Genomic DNA, 20,448 nt, shown 5'->3' with positions numbered 1-20,448 from the left:
CTCTTGTCCATGCTTAGTGATAGAAAATGCCTCACTCCATAGTCAACCAGTCAGCAGGTATTTATTAAAAGTGTTTACTATATCCTGTGTACTGTATTAAGTGCTGGGCCATAAAGAAAGACAGGACTGCTCCCCACCTTCAAGGAACTCCCATTCTAATGGGAGAGACAACTCACAAATACATGGTATATATTACACACACACAGAGTAGATGGAAGGTAATCTTAGAGGCGAAAGCCCTAAGAAGCTGGGCAATCCAGAAGGGCCTCCTGCAGAAGGGGAGATTTAAGTTGAGACTCAAAGGAAGGCGGGACAGCTGAGAAGTAACAAAACATTCCAAGTACTGAGTTTGAGGAATAGCAAATGGACCAGTGTAGCTGTATTCCAGAAGAAATGGAGGAAAGTATAAGAAGACTATAAAGGTAGGAAGGGGCCAGGTTGTGGAGGCCAAACAGAGGACTGTATATTTGTTCCTGAAGGTAATAGGGAGCTACTGGGGTTTGTTGAGTAGGGGTTGACATGGTTGGATCTACACTTTAGGAAAATTACCTGGGCAGCTGGATGGAGAATGAATTGGAGTTTGATGAGACTTGAGACAAGGAGAATAGTTACTATAATACTCTATTGCAAAAATGCAGGTGAGATGTATAGGTATATGGATCTAGGCTAGCTGTCATGTGCTCTATCTGAAATATACTATGAAGAAGAAATTATAAAAAAAAGAAAGAAATTATAAGATTTGAAAATATATTGGATATTTGGGGTGAGTAAGAATAAGGAATCAAATATGACGCTTGGGAAGCTGTAATGTCCTTGACAGTAAGTGGGAAACTGGTGGAGGTGGGAAGGGAAGAAGAGGATATGGAAAATTAATAGTGAATTATGACATTTTTTGTGAAATAATTTCCCCTTTTAGCACCACCAAGGTCAATCTGACTCTAAGCTGAGGCTACACACAGGCTATGAAAATGGGTTGGGATCTTTTGTCTTTGTTAAGGAGAAAAGGATTAAGAGCAGGGTTGACCAGCCAAGGCAAACTGTGATTAAGGGTGGGCTGAGCTGCCATGTTGAAATCACTTAAAAAGTACAGTGGTCCAGCCATGTGGCAGAATGTACTGGCATCTTCTGGGTCCCAGCAAGGACCTCTCTTGTGAGGAAGTAATAAGGGAGAAGATGAGGCCTCTAAGTATCTGTTCAGTGGCTATTTACCAATCAGAGATGGCTTGGGATGTCCTGGAGAAAGCCTGAGTGGTGAGCTCACCAGGGATATATATAGACTAACACCAGAGGAAGAGTCCTTTTTGGATTGTGGAGAGAGTCAACTGACCAAAACATCTTGATTTAATTAATTAATAATGACTCATTTCTATTATTATACATTTATTATAATTGAGAATTGTTAAATTAATAAATGACAATAAGGAAATTCACCTCTTGAAAATTTAAGTGGCTTCAGGGGAATATGAGTTCAATTTGAGGGGGAGAATATTCAATTCTATTTGATATGTTGAGTTTGAGGTACCTACAGAGAGTGGTGTCTGTGTATAAGGACAAACTAGGAGTATGCTTCCTGTAGAGCCTTTTGAAGGCAGGGGGAGTGACAGGGGGCTAAATCCCAGATGTGATTTTATCTCATAGTTTGGTACAGGGGACAGGGAAAGGATTAGTTCCTTCCCTCACTAACTCCAACTCTCTATTGACAAATGGGCCCTTCTATTTCCCTGGGCTGGGGGAGAGGAAGTAAGTTCTAGTGTCCTTCCTCCAGATAGAATCAGGTCTTAAAACAGACCCTGCCACCTTCTCAACCCTGGAATGTGGATCCAGGAATTTAGCTCGGACCAACATTCTGTGAGAACTCTGTAAAATGACTGAGTAAAGGCTTTAGTGTTAAATAAAGCTTATTGTGAATATAGAAGAGATATTTCAGAGCCTAGGAATTGTCTATAATAAAATAGACTTAACTACTTTTGCTTGTTTTTTATTTCCATATAAAAAGATAAGGTAGGGGGTAGCTAGGTGGCTCAGTGGATAGAGAGCCAGGCCCAGACACAGGAGCTCCTGGGTTCAAATATGACCTCAGACACTTCCTACGCAAATCACTTACACCCCACCGCCCTGGCCCAGCCCTTATAGCTCGTCTGCTTTGGAACCAATACACAGTACAAGTTTTTTAAAAAAAGATAAGGTACATTGAATCCATCTGGGCCAGGTTTGGGCATTATTCCCAGGAGTATGGCATAATGGGAATGAGTGATGAAATGTTTGAAAAAAAACATCAGGGAGAAAATCTGGTAGATCCAAGGCGGTTGGTGTGCAGAACAGAAGCAGAAATCAGAGCTGATGGAATAATCCAAGACAGAAAGATCAATGAGACCAAGAATGAAACAAAAGTTTAGCATTCTTGCAGGGAGAGAGCTGCTTACATGGAAGAGCATGGAGAATATGGTAGGAAGACAGGAGAATCCTCATGTCACAGATATGGGAACATGAGTTAAACGGATGACAGATGATTTTGAGGGAAACACAATGTTTTTACCAGAACTCAGATTAGTGAAAGTGGGATCAAGGAGGCAAAAACCTTACTTCACTGGGGCAAATTTAATATGGAAGAAACACTAAATAAAGTAACTAGAAAATATTCTTTGTCTTATTTAATCCTGATCTAACTCCTGCCTTAGTGATCTGGTGATATTGAGGTCAACTTAGAGGATAACACCTTCTAAAAGAGATCTTTCTTAATCCCCACACCCCACTCTATTCACAGCATCATAAATTTAGAGCTAGAAGAGCAACTCTAGGCCATTGAGTCCAAACCTCTCATTTTACAAACAAGGAAGCCGAGTCACAGAGAGGTTTATGGGACTTGCCAAGAGTCATACAGCTAGTAAGTGGCTTAGACGAGATCTGATTGCTGACTCTCTCGTCAGTGAATTCTTCCACTTGAAATCAGTTGTATTTACTTCTCTATATACATCTTGAATCCCTTACAGGAAAAGGTAAGTTCTATAAGCATAATGTGGCTTTGGGATATTATATGTGAGTATGTGGTCTAACACAGTGCCCTATACATAGAAGATATTTGATAAATCTTTGCTGAAATAAATTGTTGACTGAAAAATGAGAATTGATGGATTAACCTCTACTGTACACTGTATATCTGAAATTCCCTCTTACCATATTGAAGGTTAAATGTGCATTAAAAGTGGTTAAAAGTCCTGAAAAGACAATGATGAACAAAGGGAGGGAAAAGGAAGAGGGGACAAGAGGCAAAACCCAGAAGCAAAATCCTAGCTGGAGATTCTTTTAATTCTGGCTTCTTTCCTTGCCTGGGGATTTCTCCCTTCATCCTAGATCTAGAGTTTCCTTCCCTGAACTAAGCCATGCTCCCAAAGGTCTCCTGCTTGAGCCCAAGCCTCCTTCTTTCCCCTTACTTCTGAAAGCTCCAGTACTGGACACTGGCGCTGCTCCTCCACTTCAGCCATGAGGTTGCGGAGGTGTGACACTTTGCTGGAAAGCTGGGTGCTGAACTGTTCCTTCCATTCAGCAATATCCCTGTTGAGCTCTTCCATTTGGACCAACAAAGACTTCTCCTGGTCTTTTAGAAACTCTTGCATTGTTCTGAAGTTGTTTGTCACCTTTTCCATCTCCACACTGATTAGATTCTGAAGAAAAGAGAAGACCAAGATGCTCCAAATCAAGGATCCTTTCTAGGTCCCTGTATGAGTAGCCTGCCTAGATTTGGAGGACTCTTCTGAATTGTGAAGTCCTGGTGTTCTTTTTATTTCTGGGAAAGGAAGGAAAGAAGGAATAAAGCAAGTTCCTAAATAACACTCTTCATCAAGAATGTCCACCACAAACCCCAAGGCAGATTAGATCAATCCACCTCTAGAAGGCAAGAACTTTGAGCCAAAGTCATATAATATAGTTTTATTCAAGGACCCTGGACACATGCCCTAGGATATATGTATGTATATACATGGGAATTTGTTCATGTGTATACATGTCAAGTTGTATGGTTTCTCTCTATCTCTATCAAACAACTTGCTGGACTTGGCTGAAGACCAGAGGCTGCAATTTCCTCATTCAAATCAATTAAATCCAATGCAAAATTCATCTTCTGTAAAATAAAAAGTTGGGTTTAGTACTTTCTAAGGTCCTTCTGATTAGGCTTCTATGAGTCTAAGTGAGGGGAGCAGTGGAACAACTTGGGGTATCCATAACACAGTACCTACCACTTTCTTTTGTGTTTGTAAAAGCAACTCTACCCTGACCACAGCCAATAGCAAAGAGTCAGGACCATGAAGATTTCTGCCCAATATATCCTAAGGGATTTGAAAAGGGAGAAGGTGGAACAAGTTGAATCATAAGAAGGTCAGAGGGTCAACTCCTTCTTTCTCTTCCTCAGCTACCCCAGTGTCTCTTTTCTCATAGACCAAAGTGCAGGTATCAAGTTGTCCACCTACCAGCATATCCTGGATCTCTCGTTCACCACACAGCTTGGTCTCTAGGGTTTCTTCTTTTTTTGTCTTCAGAAATGCCAGTTGAGTTGACAATTTATCCTAGAAAATATACTTTTATGTTTATCTGGCAGCTTTGTTTCTCCCACAATACCCAGTCTGGGCTCCAGATAAACTCTATAGCCTTAATGATTCCCTGAGCCAAAGGGGATAGTCCAAAGAACTAAGTTCATAAAGTCCTCCCAGAAAGAAGGCTGAGCCCATGTGAGAGACTTGACAATCTGACCTGGCTGTGATGAAACAGGTTAAGGAATTTCTTCTAGAAAGAAGTAAATAGATAAGTAGATAGACAGATAACATAGATGGACAGACAGGCTGATGGATAGATGGATGTATAGATAAGTTGATAGACAGATAGGTAGGTAGGTAGATAGATAGATAGATAGATAGATAGATAGATAGATAGATAGGTAGGTGGATAGATGGATAGATGGATAGATGGATAGATAGATAGATAGATAGATAGATAGATAGATAGATAGATAGATAGATAGATGGATAAATGGATAGATAGATAGATAGATAGATAGATAGATAGATAGATAGATAGATAGATAGACAGACAGATAGATATGTAGATGAACAAATAAGATGTATTTATTATATGGACACATATATACATATATACCCACACTCATACATGTATATGTGCTGGGAGTCATCAAGCCACAACGCCTTGACAAAGTCACTCATGGTAGCTAAGGAGGCCACAGAGTGGCCCTTGGCAAGATGGGACTGCCCACTCTATGCCCTTTGCATAACCTCTCTCATTAACATCCCTCACCTATGGAATTGACATGATTACTATTCCCCCTAGTCTCAGAAGGAATAATACAAAAGCAAAATACCTGTACTCATTTCCCAAAAACATCCCCAAAAGATCAGACCCTCAAACCCAGTCCCAAAAGACTACCATGGGTTAACTTTTACTTAGGTACATAATTCCAGTAAAACTGTAGCTACAAGCCAAACACAGAACTTTCCCACTCACAGAAACTTATTCTCATAAAGCCAGGATACAAATCAATCATAAAGGCTCATACAAAACATGCAGGTACACCAAGCTTCAACATGCCTCAGTGACTTGATTCTTCCCCTTGAGAAACTCCCTAACTGAAAAATGATCAGTCTAATATTAAATCTGAATTCTGTTCCCAGTACCTCTCAACCTCAATGATATGATTATTGAATTGTCTTTAAGAACTTCTGATTGGTTATTTATTTTTATTAAAAATAATAAGTAAATTTCCTTGACTGTTTGTAAGCTCAAAACTCCTCACAGGGTAATGAGAAAATTAAGCCACCTATGATAAAATCATCTATCTTGTGTGAAACCTTTATGCTGTCAAGAATCTGTAATCACAATACAAGAATATAGAATGTTAATCAAGTGATTTGTTAAAAGTTAATGTATAACTTTTCCAGATATCTCTATTTGGACATGAAAATGGGTATAAAAATAAACATCAAGCCTGGGTATGGCGGAGCAGCTATCAGATGCAAAGCATGCCCATGGCCATAAATATACAGCTGTCTTCTGTTTGTTATTTTCTTGACTGATTGTTCACCACCTGTTGGGAACCCCTGGAGTCATGAATAAGGCTGGACCTTGCCCATGGCATATATGCATATATACAAGCATGTCTGTAAATATTTTTCCCATTATTCAAAGGCTATCCCCATACACAGGGTTAGAAATTTCTCCTCCTGAAACATTCTCCTCAGTCACAACATACATTTAGACTTTCCACCATGGCCTATCCTCTGTACCACTGATGTGTTCTCGTTTCCCACTATTTTATCATCTCTATAATATTTTGGATCTTGCAGCCTGATATAGTAGGCAAGCATTCAATTTAGAGTCACAAAAATGGAGTTGGCACTTAAGATTGGCCAATTCAGGTACAAGCTGACTATTACAGAGTGCGAAGATATATGTAGATACTGTTTGCAGCAAATAATACCTATACACAGTAGACTCACTGAATCCAGTCTGACTTATCTTGACATTATGACCATAATCTTACAGTCTCTATTTCAAGTCAAGAAGCATTTATTAAATGCTTATAGTGTACCAAGCACTGTGCTGTTGTTTTTTGTTTTTTGTTTTTATTTTTGAACTGAGGTCTTCTTATCCCAGGGTTTTTTCCCCCAGATTACCTCAGCACAATTTTCAATCATTGTTTTCTGACATTTTTGATCCATGTTTTCTCCCATCCTCCAACTCTACCACTTCTCCAAGATGGCAGGCAATATGATAGAGGTTGTTGACGTGTTATCATACCATACATTTTCCCATGTTCATTATATTATAAAAGAGGATTCATATTGTTTACACTACAGAAAAATTCATGGAGGAAATAAAGTTAATAATGGTATACTTCAATCCACCAATCTTCATGCAAACTTCACCAATTCCTTCTATAGCAATGGATGGCCTTTTTCATTATGAATCCCTTGGAATTGTCTTGGATCCTTGGATTCTTGCATTGCTGATAATAGTTAAGTCATTCACAGTTGTTTGTCGTACAATATTGCTGTTACTGAGTACAATGTTCTCCTGATTCTGCTCACTTCACTTTGTATCACTTCACATTTGTCTTCTAAGGGATTTTTGTGACCAACTTGCCATTTCTTATGGTGCAATAGTATTCCATTACAATAAGTCTGAGATCATAATTGCCACTCCTGCTTTTTTAACTTTAGCTGAAGCATAGTAGGATTTTCTTCCAGCCCTTTACCTTTATTCTGTGTGTCTCCTTATTTTAAATATCTTTATTGTAGACAGCATATTGTGGGATTTACTTTGCTGTTGTTCAGTTATGTCTGACTCTTCATGACCCCATTTGGGGTTTTCTTGACTAACATAGTGAAGTGGTTTGCCATTTCCTTCTCCAGCTCATTTGACAGATGAGGAAACTGAATCAAGCAGGGTAAAGTGACTTGTCCAAGGTCACATAGCTAATAAATATCTGAGGCCTGCTTTAAACTCAGGAAGATGAGTCTTCCTGCCTCCATGCACTATATGTACTATGGCACCACTTAGACACCCTAAGCACTAGGAATGAAAATACCAGTAGAAAACAAGACAATCCCTACCTTCATGGATTTTACATCCTAATAGGGAAAGACAACACATAAATGGATGCTGCAAAGTTGGAGGTTGGTTAGGTAAAGGTACTAGCTTAGGGAACATCATAAAGAAAGTCCAGAAAGTCAGGAGGACAGCCTGGAGAGGTTATTTAACCTCTAATTTAATGCATAAAGAGCTAAGATCCCAGAAATGGGGAAGAGATTTGCCAGGGCAGAGCAGAGGTCAGTGGCACAGATCCTCTGACTTCCTTGTTTCCAGGTTCATTACTGACTCCACTGTATCAACTGGCCACTTTGGGTTCAAGTCCTGCTTCTGTCCACTTTCTATGTGACCATAGTATAGACACTAAACCTCCTAGGCAACTCTCAGAAACTCTAGTTACAGACACTGCCCACCTACATCAGTGGAAGGATGATTCATACTAAGAGTTTTGTTCACAGATCTAAACAACTTTTAAAAATAAACATTTTTTAGACTAAAATGGGACAGGGAGGATGATGATGATGATGATGGCGATGATGACGGTGAAAATTATGATGATGATAATGATAATGAATAGCTAACATGTAAATAGCATTTTAAGTTTTGCAGAGACTTTCCCTAGGTTACATCATTTGATCTTAAAAGAACCCTGCAGGGTAAGCACTATTATTCTCCCTCTTTTACAGATGAGGAAACTGAGGCAAATAAAGTTTGAATAGCGTTCCCAATGTTACATAGCTAGTAATTATCTTGGGCAGACAATTGTCTAAATTGTCTAAATTTGAACTCAATTCTTCATAAGTCCAAATCCAGTGTTCTATTCATTAAACCATCTAGCAATCTACAATCTATTTACAATCATATGATTTTTAGGGGGAAAGGAGGAAAGAAAATATTTATTAAGCATCTACTATGTTCCAGTCCCTGTGCTAAGTGCTTTACAAATATTATCTGATTTGAGTCTCACAGCAACCCTGTGAAATAGTTTTATTTTCCCCACTTTATGGATGAGGAGACTAAGGTAGACAGAATAACTTGCCCAAAGTCACACAGCTAGTAAGTGTCTGAGGCTAAATTTGAACTTATATTTTCCAGCCTCCAGGGCCAACACTCTACCTACTGTGCCATGTAGCTGCTTCTAAATTTTCATTTTGGCATGTCATATAACTTGGGAAGGGAACGGAAGGGAACGGGCTTTCTGAATATTTCAAATTCTGGGCTGTGGATTAGAGATCCTAATAAGCCCCAGGACTCAATAACTAAGGAAGCGGACCCAATAAATAGTGTTCTAGGGGTCCAATCCGGTGGACGTTACAGAGCACTCTAGCCTCCAGAGGGCAAGTTCTCCCATGCCCCACATCACCTCCCTTTCCAGTTTTCCTTTATATGTTGTCTTCTCTCATTAGAATATAAGATCCTTCAGGGAAGAGACTATCTGTCCTCTTGTATTTATATCTCAAGCACTCAGCACAAATATAGTAAGCACTTCATAAATGTTCTATCTATCCATCCATTCATCAATCCATCTATCTATCCATCTACCCAAGCTCAAGATGGACCGAAGTAGTCAAACCCACCCCCAGTGCCTGAGAATACTTACTGGGCAGTCCTGAACAGCCTCATTAACAGACAGCAGACGATGAGTGGCATGGACCCGGATGGCATGACACACCATGCAAATGGGCCTCTGATCTTCCTGAGAGAAAAGCTTCAAAGCTTCCCTGTGCGTGGCACATAACTTCGATGGAGAATCCATAGCTATCTGGAGCAGGAGCCAACAGACCAATGATTCCACCAATCTATGAAGCTGGCGTTTGGGTAGTAAGTCTCTCCGCAGGAAGGTCTCTCTGCACTGCAGACAGAAGGCTGCTCCCACTTCCCTCCAACCCAGCAGAAGCTAAGTCCATCACCCAAGGTCACTGGAATCCAAAAGTATTAGGCACAAACAAAGCATGTGGTTTTCTCCTCTGAAAAGAAAATAGAAATCAATAGCTGCCTAGCCCCTCCATAGGCAGCCCCGGGGTCTTGCAGTTGGTGATCTAACTGTGGCTCATCCTATCGGATCCTGTCTTGTTGGGAAAAGCTGGGGGACAGCTTCTGGGGAACCCATTCCAGTGTTGATTGGCTGACTCTTCCATGTGATTAAGTGAAAAAGAAGTCATGGACTCCGACCCCTACAACCAGTGAGAAATAACCGTTAAGACTATCAGCAATCAGGAAATATGAAACCACCAAGACTGTTTATGAAATGCTGCCTGAACCCTATTTCTTTCTAAGCTCTAGGATGCATTTAGAGTTAACCAAGTATCTTTTTTTTTAATCTTTGGCTTCTCTTCTTGGTCTCATCTCCTGAACACAGCCCAATTACATGCTAGGTCTGGGTCTGTTCTCCAGAAAATGCTCTATCTCCAGCTCTTTTTCCTGAGGCTTGTGACTAAGGAATAGAGAGAGGCCACACTAGCCAAGACAGACAGGGAGAAGGGAAAGGAAGTTGTGAGGATACTGTTATAGGTTATAAGATTTAGAGCAAGAAGATCATCATCTAATGCAACCTCTTTATTTTACAGAGGAGGAAATTGTACCTAAGAGAGGGGAAGTACTTTGTCTGAGGTTTCACTTAAAGTGCTAGAATGCTTGGGGTGAGAAGAATTAAGGGTTAAAGATGATGTGTAAGAACACTGCTTCCTCCTAGTTTCTAGGGTGCCTATCTCTGTCTCAAAATTTTCACCAACTTGTTCCCTTCTGGGTAGGAAAGTAAGGGAGAGGGTTTCCCCTAGGGAGAAACTACAGGAGGCCTTTCCAGTGCCAAATGGAAGCCCCTCTTCTTCCCAAACGACTCAGGCCTCCCAACAACTACCTACACCTACCTGTCCAGCAACTTACGAGTCTAAATAAGAAACTGAGGGCAGGAGGATTTTGGTTTCATAGCCTGTACTGCCGGACCTGAAGCACTTTTTCCTAGATATCAGTACTTCCTAGGATGAGCTAGCTGCCAAAGAGATGTGATAGACTTGAGTCTCCTGCAGATCATAGGATGGCATGCTCTCCCTCAAGAGAAGGGACACAGAGTCACTACTCCTACAACACAACAGTGCCTAACCCAGGGTTTTCTGGAGATAGTTAGGTAACATCTTAAAGGAGGGACAAAAACATACCCTGTTTTACTTAGGGAAAGTTCTACCCTTCCAACAAGCTATGAGCTACTCCCCCAGTCTGTAGATACATACTAGCTTAGGTGAAACCCCTAAAGACAGGATGACACAACTGCTCTACTCTTCTCTCTACCCTACCCTAGAGACACCAGGAACTCTTACTTCTTGCTGAGAATTCCCTCCCCACTTCCATGCTTTTTCCCTAGAAATTTATGGCCCAAGAAAGGCCAAAGGTCAAGACAAGAACATGAGTCATATTGGACAAGACCATGTGCAGAGGATCTCCTTAGTTAATACCACTCCACTTCACTCAAGTTTCCTAAAAAGTCTTGGAAATTAGGTACTCCAGAAAGGGGAAAGGCAGACTGTAGGGAAGGAACAGAGACAAGGAAGCTACAACTTTCCCAAAGGCTGAGGTCCAAAGCCCTCAACCCTAACCCTGAAGTCAGACTACTTCTTTCTAAGATGGGGGAGAGAAAATGTCAGGAAAGCTAAAAGGTTTTTTTAAACAAAAATAGTTTAAAAGAGAAACATTCATCCAGCAGAGGGCGGCAGATAGTCACTAGTAGGAGGGACTTGGAAGCAGTTCCATTTCCCTCCAACATTTGGATTCCCCCCTCCCCCCCTTTAAATCCTGGATTTTCTTGCTATACCTCAAGAAGATGAATTATGGTATAGAGAAGAAGAGCTGAGGAGATATGAACTATAGGCTTGTAGATAAGAGGATGGGTATCAAAACAAAATAAATATTATGCTTTACATGGATATGCTTTTTGGAGTGTTTCCATATATCATTTATTTAACCTCCATAATAACTTTAGAAAGCAAAGCAACTATCAAAAAAATTGTAGAATTGAACTGTCCAGAATTCAGCATAAAAAAAGTCAAGGTAGTAGTGGTGGTCATTGCTGATAGATATTTATAATAAAGGTAGAAATGTGGACCAAAAAGATGGCAGGCAATGAAAATACCTTCTTCACTTTTGTTCTTGCTGTACTTCCTCTGCATCTTCCTAAAGGAATGCTTTGACAGAGTCCCTGAAAAGGGTTTTGGTGGGTACTGGATTGCTATCAGGGATTAAATAAGAATAAGAAAGAATTTTCTACTTCTAACTCAGATAGTTTTCTGAATCAATGTTGGACACAGACAGTCAAAAGAATGGGCTTGATTAGCCTAGGGCACACTGGATGGATTTTATTTGTCTATTTGTGCCATAGCTTAGACCATGGGGGAAAAAAAACAACAGCCACAAACCAACCATTATCAAGAAGAGGCTTTCTAGTCATTACATCTTAGCAGAAAGGAATCAAGATGGCCAATAAATGATGATACAGCAATGAAGTCCAGAAACTGATAACAGTGAGAAGCTCAGAGACTACAAAAGCAACAGAAGTATATTGAAACAATCATGAGGTTATCAACAGGGAATATCAGTAAATCTGTAGCATGAGAGAGGCAAATTTCCTGGTCACATGTATTTTCTGTTTATGTTCTTTCCCTCCTTGGTGGTTTCCACAAAGGGGGAAGCAAAGGGTGGAATTTTTCTCATCTGGTCCATAGACCCTGGTTTTGAATAGATACTGACCCACAAAGTGCTTTGGATCTAGGGTTGATTTTCTAGGATCAATAAACTAGAAAGAACACCCAAGATGCTATATACTCATTTTATTGAAGAGATTCAACCAGTTTAAATTATTTCCTCAAGACAAATGGCAAAATCAGCACTAAAATTAAACTCTTCTGATTTCTAGGTCAATGCTTTTTCCCACTATTCCATATGTATCTCTTGATCTCAGTTAGTTTTTTCTTGAACAGTTCATACCCAGCCTATGGTATTCCAAGTACCTTCTTGGGTACTATGAGAGCTTAAAAGAGAGAAACATCTAACAGGGATTCAGAACAAGGATCCTGAGAGATAGGTGGTTCTGTGGAAAGATCTCAAGAGAACAGAATTCTTGTCCACCTTTGCTGAAGACTTATTTTGTGACTTTAGGCAAGTATCTTCTCCTTCTAAGAACCATAATTTCCTCTTATGAAGATCTTCAAAGATTGTAGAGCCTTCAGATTTAATTCCTTAGTGAAAGCAGTGTAATTTAAAGGGGGAAATGAAGTTTTACTAGTAGAAAGCAGCTGTAGAATTTTTAGACCAAGAAGCCTGGGGACCTCCCATAGTTCCAAGAGCAGTAATTTATGATAAAGTGATTTGGGAGTATCAGGGGACAGAGATCCTGTTGAACTCTTGCAAGATCCATGAGAATCAGCAGGAATCCTGGGGCTCAGCTCTGCATATTCCCCTCAAACTTCAACAAATCATTTTCTCTTTCCTCTTAGGATGTCACAGTAGAACTTCTTAGGAGAATTCATATTTGTGAACCACCAGAACCCACTGGGGAGGACAAGGGGCCCAAGACTGGGGAGACAGCTGAGCCCAGTGCTATTCATCCCTGGGTATGGGTGGGATCTAAGCCTGGGACTGGACAGGGTGGAGAATTAGTATTTGTACACACTTCAAAGTCCCCACAGACTCAAAGCCAAGAGGTTTGGAAATTGTGCTGAGACAGCAGATCCTTTTTCTGCAGACATATCCATAAACGCTTAACAAATGACAATTTCAATGGAAGCTTTTAACACTTGGGCAAAAACCTGTCCACCCTTCAATTTCCAATATTAAATCTCATTTAAGCATTTTATGGAAGGTTAAGAATTTTTGCCACATGCATCAGAGAGATGCACGGTGGCTTGGATTCCCGCCCCCCCCCCTTTCTTTTTGAACCAATATCCAAACCTCAGCGGTTTCTGGTCCTGGGAGAACACTATGCCACATCAACATCTGTATGCAGTTAATTTCCCAAATGGGAGATGGTCACCACAAATGTAGACCTTTTAAAAATAAACATGAGAAAAAATATTACTGCAATGAAAAAAAAAACAGTACAGAATCTGTTGGATTGGTGAGAGGTAGCTGCTGGTAGAACAGAAGCTTTCTCAGATCAAAGTTGTCCTAGGCCTACATCCTTCACAACACACCTGAACCTGGGTCACAGTTGCAAGACTAATACAAAACAACATCTATTTGCAACCCCAGGTTTCCTTTCTTTAGCAGAAGGGCTTCTCATGAGTTCTTGATGGCACCTACCAGTAGTAATTGCCCTGGGGCAGGAGTCACCCCAAAGGTTTATTTGCTCCAATCCAGTAGCCCTAGACTCTTCTCTGAAGCCAGTTCTCCTGACATTTCATGATAAATGTTAATATAGAGAAAGTGATAACAGAAATATGGAAGAAAAAGGAAATTGCCATTGACTAGGAGATCAGGCAAAGTCTCAGAAGATATCAAGCGTAAGCAGGACATTGGAATAGAGCATCAATATTGTTTTAACAATTTTTGCCTACCTCCATGATTTTCTTGGTGTAATGAGTACCCAATGGAGAACTTCCACCTGTCAATACAGTGTCACCTTCTCTTCAACTTACAGTCTAAGAAAGTCACTGATATATAAGATTGTTTCCACGGGTCAGACATCTATCTACACAAAAATTCCTGAATTCCTGTATATAGAAAAAGGTGCCTGCATTTTGCCTCACTCACAGAGCTTTGTGATCTCTCATCTCTACCCCAAACCCTTCACCTCTACAGGTGCCCTGAGGCTAATAGAGAGAATAATAAAAACAAAACTCCTCCTCCATGAACCTATGGCCCACCCTCTCACAAACACACTATGTCAGTGGAAAGAATAAGCACTGAGTTCACAAATGCAGAAGCACACATATAGGAAACATATGTAGCCAACACATATGTGAGGAATAACTCTTGATTTTGATGCTACTAAAGGACTAAGGGTCACTGATGTCCTATTTTTGCTCTCATAGAATCCCAGCCTTTGTTGGGTGTTGGCATCCAATTGATGCTGCCTTGTACTTTTGCTGCAATAAACCATTACCACTGAATGAGAGTTGGAGGAGCATCTCCTTTCTCCATCCTGATCCACCATAGAACCTTTAAAGAAGGACAAAATAAAGCAGAGATCTGGGTTCTTCCTCCTTAGTCAGCTCTCATCTCTATTTTCAGAGGGGGATGAGCTCACTTTTCATCTAGACAGCAATAGGTATGGCTTTTCCACCCCATTATCACTTGCCTTCATCTAATGGTCAGTGCTCTATTACAAATTGTAAATAGTCTACTCAGAGTCTAAGGGATAAAACCTTATACCTCATGGCTTCCCATCACATTCTGTTGGGATTTTTGCTTCTGGCAGCCAAGATGGCAGAGTAAGGAACGTCCCATTACATCCTGTCATTTCATCAAGTAGCCCAGGAGACTCAAATTACAAATTTCCTAATCAACCCCTGCTCCATTTGCATCACATTTCAAACTTTATAATCCTCTCCTAATATTCCCCCAGCAAATCAAATTGCTGTATATCACTATAATACAGATATCATATGCTCCTACATATTGAAGCTATTAGTTATTTTATTGCTCTACTAGATGGTTAGCCCCTTGAGGGCAAGGAACTAGTCTTCATTAATGTATTTGTCTTCTCCAGTACACAATGCTCTCTTTGCCCACAGTAAATGCTTGATAAATGTTGAAGTTTGCTTAAATGGCTTTGCTCTCAACAACCCAGTAAAACAGGAAGGATAGGTTTTAGAGATGAGTTATAGATTAGGAAACTCAGGCTCAAAGAAGCACAGAACATGTATGAGAAGCCTGCAGCCACATAGTGAGGGAGGGTCAGAACCAAACTGCACAAATCTTCTCCCAGGACAGTAGTCTTTTCACTTTCACTACATTGCTTCATTACACCCTATTGGGAAAGGAGAAAAGGGTTTTTTTACTGTGAACAGAAAATGTTTGGTTTTTTGTTGTTGTTGTTTTGCTTTTTTTGCTTTTTTTTTTGCTTTTTTTTTTTTGCTTTTAAACCCAGGGAGATTAAGTTTATGTATGGTTTCTACCTAAATTTCTCCAAATGTAGGTAAAGGGTCCCTAATTCATATACAGACACTCAATATACAACAGGGAAATTGCATTTGAGATAGCAATATAAAAACTATATAAGGTACTAAGGACTCTAAAGAGTCCAGATAAAGAAATAGACAGATAAAGATACAGATAAAGAAACAGAAAATACTCATCACTTAGAGTGGCTGTTAGACCAACCTTTGTCATTCCAGTGAATTACTCCTTTGAAAGGAGTCCTATATAGTCTCCCCAAGTCTCATAGAATACCCAGTGATCTTACTTTCTAGGATAACTTGTCTCAGAAGGAAAACATAGCCCCTATTCTCTGTACAAGAGGTGAGAGTTCAGGAAGGGAGTCCTGAAAGTCACTGCTCAGACTACATGTAAGCATTTGTCTCCTACTGGTTGGTGCTTCCACTGAAAGTCACCATTACTGCTCTTTGCAGCAAGGAGGAAGGAAAATTGCCCCCCACAAATAGCAACAACAACAACAACAACAACAACAACTACTACTACTACTACTACTACTACTACTACTACTACTACTACTACTACTACTACTACTACTACTACTACTTACTACTGCTATTACTATGTTGTTGCACTCTAGAAGAAAGTATGTGAGAAAAGGCAAAAAGTCCTAGAGAATGATCACATGAGAAAATATAACTAATTTGTTTTTATACACTATAAAGAGGGGAGGCTAATCCTCAATCAGCCTATCATTCAGAGTTCCCAGTGTCCTATCATTGCCTCAAAACAGTGATCCATAATTTATAATCTCATCATATTAATAGGAGAATTCTGCAAAGTCTAATAGACTCTCCTGATTCATCTTTCCCTTAGAGTTAATAGATAGTTCTATAATAATGGGTGCTGCTAAACAGGAATTGGTATGGTGACCTGAGAACATCCCCAAAGTGGAGCAGATGGGGGAGCCTGTTTTCTAAACTACCATGATGATGTCTAATAGAAATGCCTTAGAGAGGCTTAGAAGTATAGACATCCTTTAACTGATGCTGGTCTCCTGGTTATGTGATGAAGAAGAACCATTTTGATTATCAGAATAACTAGAACTAGGGTCAATTCAGAAGGCACTTTGTCTAGCTTCTTTGGGTCTGATTCATTCCACTGGGAGATAATGTAATGAGGGGAACACCTTGGACCCTCTCCATCCAAGTGAAAATTAACCGTGACTCCTTCCCTCTTTATTTTATTCTTTCCTTTTTTATTCCTTTTGTTAATTCCCTTTTATTTTTTGTTTTATTCCTGTTTTAAGTGAAGGATATTAGAAATGACTATCCCCTTGTAAACTTCAAAAGACCAGAGGTGAGCCATCAGAAGGTCTGGGAAAAGATTCCACAACAGATTTTGAAGCCAGACTACCCAGCATGAAGGTTCTGCAATGCCCTATCCCCTTGCAATGTAAACCATTGAGAATTAAGATATAATCTGCATCAAGAAGCTGTGCCATATTTGCATGAGAACACAATGAGATCAATATTATGTAGAAATTATATTGGGCCGGAGCCCACTCTCCCCATGAACTGATATGGTACAGAAACAAGAGTACCCTCAAGGGTTGTGGAGAAATGTTGTTATATCTTTTTTTACTTAATCTTCAAAGAAAATGTCTCTTTGTAAAAATCAATTGAGGTTAATTGGTCAAATGGACTGGTGATTAGGTACTAGCAGTGGAAAGACCACTCTAGAATAGGGGATTTATGGCATTAAAGAAAAATTCCCTGGACTTTTCTGGGGCAACCCCAGCACCATAAGGAGAGAGCTATATCAGTTGCCTTGGTTCTAGGATTATGAGGTCACATTATTCATTATACTTTTTAACATTATAAATAAGTAGAGTTTATGGGTTCATGGATAATGTTTTTAAATGTTTGTTTAGATGTTTTGATGACTACTATGTCAAGTGTCAAAGATCTGTGATTTTCTTGGTCTTCCAAGGATCACAACACAACCATAACTTACTAGAGAAGTGAACCCATGAGTGAGTTGCCCAAAGTCACCTAGCTAGTATCAGATGTAGGATGGTTACTAAGTTTAAAATACTTTGCTTTTTTCTAAAGGTCAAATTTATTCTCATTCTGTGGATAGGAAAAATAAGAGAGAAGTTTATTAACTTGCTCAAAATTATGCAGGTAGCATAATATATGATTGTATATTTTATTGTGCTCTAAGAAATGACAAGCAGAATGATTTCAGAAAAATCTGGAAAGACATGAACTGATGCAAAGTGAAGTGAGCAGCACCAAAACACCATATCCAGTGACAGCAATATTTTTTCAAACTCTGAATGGCCTATTCTCAATAGAGCAGTGATCGAAGAGACTCATGATGAAAAAATGCTATCTGCTCTCCAAGAAAGAATTGATGAAGTCTGCATACAGACTGAAACATACAATATATTTCACTTTCTACTTTTTTCCTTTTTTTTTTACTTTGAGATCTCTTCCACAAAATGACTAATATGGAAAAATGTTTACATGGCCACAAATGTAAAATCTACATCAGAGAGTTGGAAAGAATTTGGAACTCAAAACCTTAAAAGAAATGAATATTAAAAATTATCTTTTATGTCATTGGGGAAAAATAAAAGATTATTTTTTAATTATACAAATAGTACATGGTAGAACAAGCAACAAAACTAATTTCTCCTAAATTCCAATCCTGTTTTATCTTCACTAAACAATTCTATCTTAAATGATACTGTTCCCACACATGACCTACCCTCCCAAATGATATTATGATTATATGAAGTCACATGAGTAGGGCATGAGAAAACAGACATCATAAAATATGAAATATTCCCACTCAGTCTATTCCTTTAGGTGAAGATAGGGTACCCTATTTAAAAGCTTAGTATAGATGAGTTTATAAGATCCTTTCCAATATGATAGTTTCCCAAGAACAGTTTCTGGCAGATGAAACACCAAACAGTAGAATTTTGAATTAAGATAAAGAGAAGAATTCCTAAATATGTACCATTGCCCAAAGAATACAGACCAGGGTGAGGAAACCATATGGGATCTTAGACAACCAAAGATCAGAAGACATTGGGATCCTGGATAGAAAAAAAAAGTGGCATCAGGGTGCTAGAGACAAAGAAAGAAGAGAGAAATGCTAAAGAAAAGTCCCAGGTAGAATTCAAGAAGGGAGAGCGCTAAGCCCCCTCTGGGATGGTTTAGATGACCACGAGGTGGTGCTGCCACCTCACTGACTATGTATAAGATTGGGCACCTTATACACCAAGGACCCTGAAATGATAGGAGCCCCTCCAGTGGGATATGGAAAAGAGAAATGTCTCCCTTCTTAAGGGAAGCATCCCAGGCATAGATGTCCTCCACTTTCTGCTGTTTCTCCTTTAATATGCAGTGCTTAGCATATTGTAGGTACTTATTAATGTTTGCTGACTTGACTTGATGTGCCCAGCTAGTTATGTCCCTGTGCTTAATTTCCCCAGAGGAAGAAAGAGCAGAGAGCTGAACCCTGGACCAGTCAGCTCTTGAAGAAGAAAAGTTTTTTTCCTTCTTCCTGTGTTTCCCATAATAGGTGGTTGGGATATTAAAAGCAGGAGGAAGACGGGTAGAATTTGGAGGGCAAGGCCACATGAATAATCATTTCCTTCCACAGAGTCTACTTTTCATTAATATGAAATGAAGACTCCTCATAGAGTATGGGATCCAAAAAATAATCCTTGTTTTTGAAGATTCAGAAATTCAATTTCATCAGTTCCTGAAGAACTAATAAGACAGAGTGAGTTAGTAGACACTAAATTCATTGATCTGAGTATTTGTTTGGCTAGAATTCCAATGTATTTCTTTATAGTGTGAGACAGACTTGGCCAGAGAACCAGTGTACAGCAATGAATTGAATGATGATCTCCTCAGCTCATTTTTTATAGCCTTGGCAACTGGAGCATCTTAACAAGTTTGGAGGCACCCTCAAGCTTGGTCATCCCAAACATTTGCAAGGATTTCATAAACTCATTCATATTAAGATATAAGTAGTGGTCAAAGCTTAATATGTTTCCCCATCTCTCTTAACTGTTGCATCTGGTGTCATTTAAGAAGATTGAGAAGACAGGAAGGGGCAAGGTTTGGAAGAAAAATGCCAAACAAAGGTGTTTCTATTTGATCCTGGAGTTCATGGGGAACAACTAAAACTTATTAAGTAGGAGGTGGCATGTTCAGACCTCCTTGGTAAGAAAATCACCTTGGTAGTTGAGTTGGAAGATGGACTGGAGTTATTAGAAACTTTAGGGAGGGAGATCAATTAGAAGGCAATGGTCCAAGTAGGAGGTAATGAGTGCTTGAACTGGTTTGGGAGCTGCATGAATCAAAAAAGTTGGGGAGGGGTAACATGAACAAGAAATAATACAAAAGTAAAAAAAAACCTTGAAAACAGAATTGAAGTAGAAGATGGAGTGAGAATGAGTCAAATATAGCACAGAACTTAGGGGGAAAACAAAGGGAAGATCTCATATTCAGGAGGAATGGTTAATCAATGCAAACACCACAAAGAGATCAAAAAGACTACCAAGTATAATATCTCAAGTCATGGGATTTAGAAATTAGGAGATCACTGGTAACTATAGAAAGTGAAGTTTTAGATGAAAAGTTAGGAAGAGAAATTGGAGACAAGGAGTATGGATGACTTTTGATAAGAATTTGGCTGATGGCATAGCTAATATCTTAAGGGGATGACAGGGCAAAGTTGTTTTTCTTT

At 39.5% G+C, this 20,448-nt stretch overlaps 1 protein-coding gene across 4 annotated transcripts in view; it reads right to left on the bottom strand.

Moving 5' to 3' along the window:
- Positions 1 to 20,448, bottom strand: part of LOC103096724 (E3 ubiquitin-protein ligase TRIM7-like) — a 263,229-nt gene that overhangs the window by 4,107 nt on the left and 238,674 nt on the right. For 3 of the 4 annotated variants that reach the window (XM_016423974.2, XM_016423977.2, XM_056824396.1), the window contains 2 exons: positions 4,464 to 4,559; positions 3,432 to 3,662 (listed from right to left, as the gene is read on the bottom strand). In XM_016423974.2, the coding sequence (XP_016279460.2) occupies positions 3,432 to 3,662; positions 4,464 to 4,559 (327 nt within the window). Of the gene's footprint in view, positions 1 to 3,431; positions 3,663 to 4,463; positions 4,560 to 9,193; positions 9,561 to 20,448 lie in introns of all 4 variants that reach the window. The other variant, XM_007476980.3, reaches the window with a different exon arrangement.

Source organism: Monodelphis domestica, chromosome 1 (genome assembly GCF_027887165.1).
Source record: "Monodelphis domestica isolate mMonDom1 chromosome 1, mMonDom1.pri, whole genome shotgun sequence".
Taxonomy (NCBI): domain Eukaryota; kingdom Metazoa; phylum Chordata; class Mammalia; order Didelphimorphia; family Didelphidae; genus Monodelphis; species Monodelphis domestica.
The sequence above is the reverse complement of the archived record's forward strand: the minus strand, read 5'-3'. Positions and strand labels throughout refer to the sequence as shown.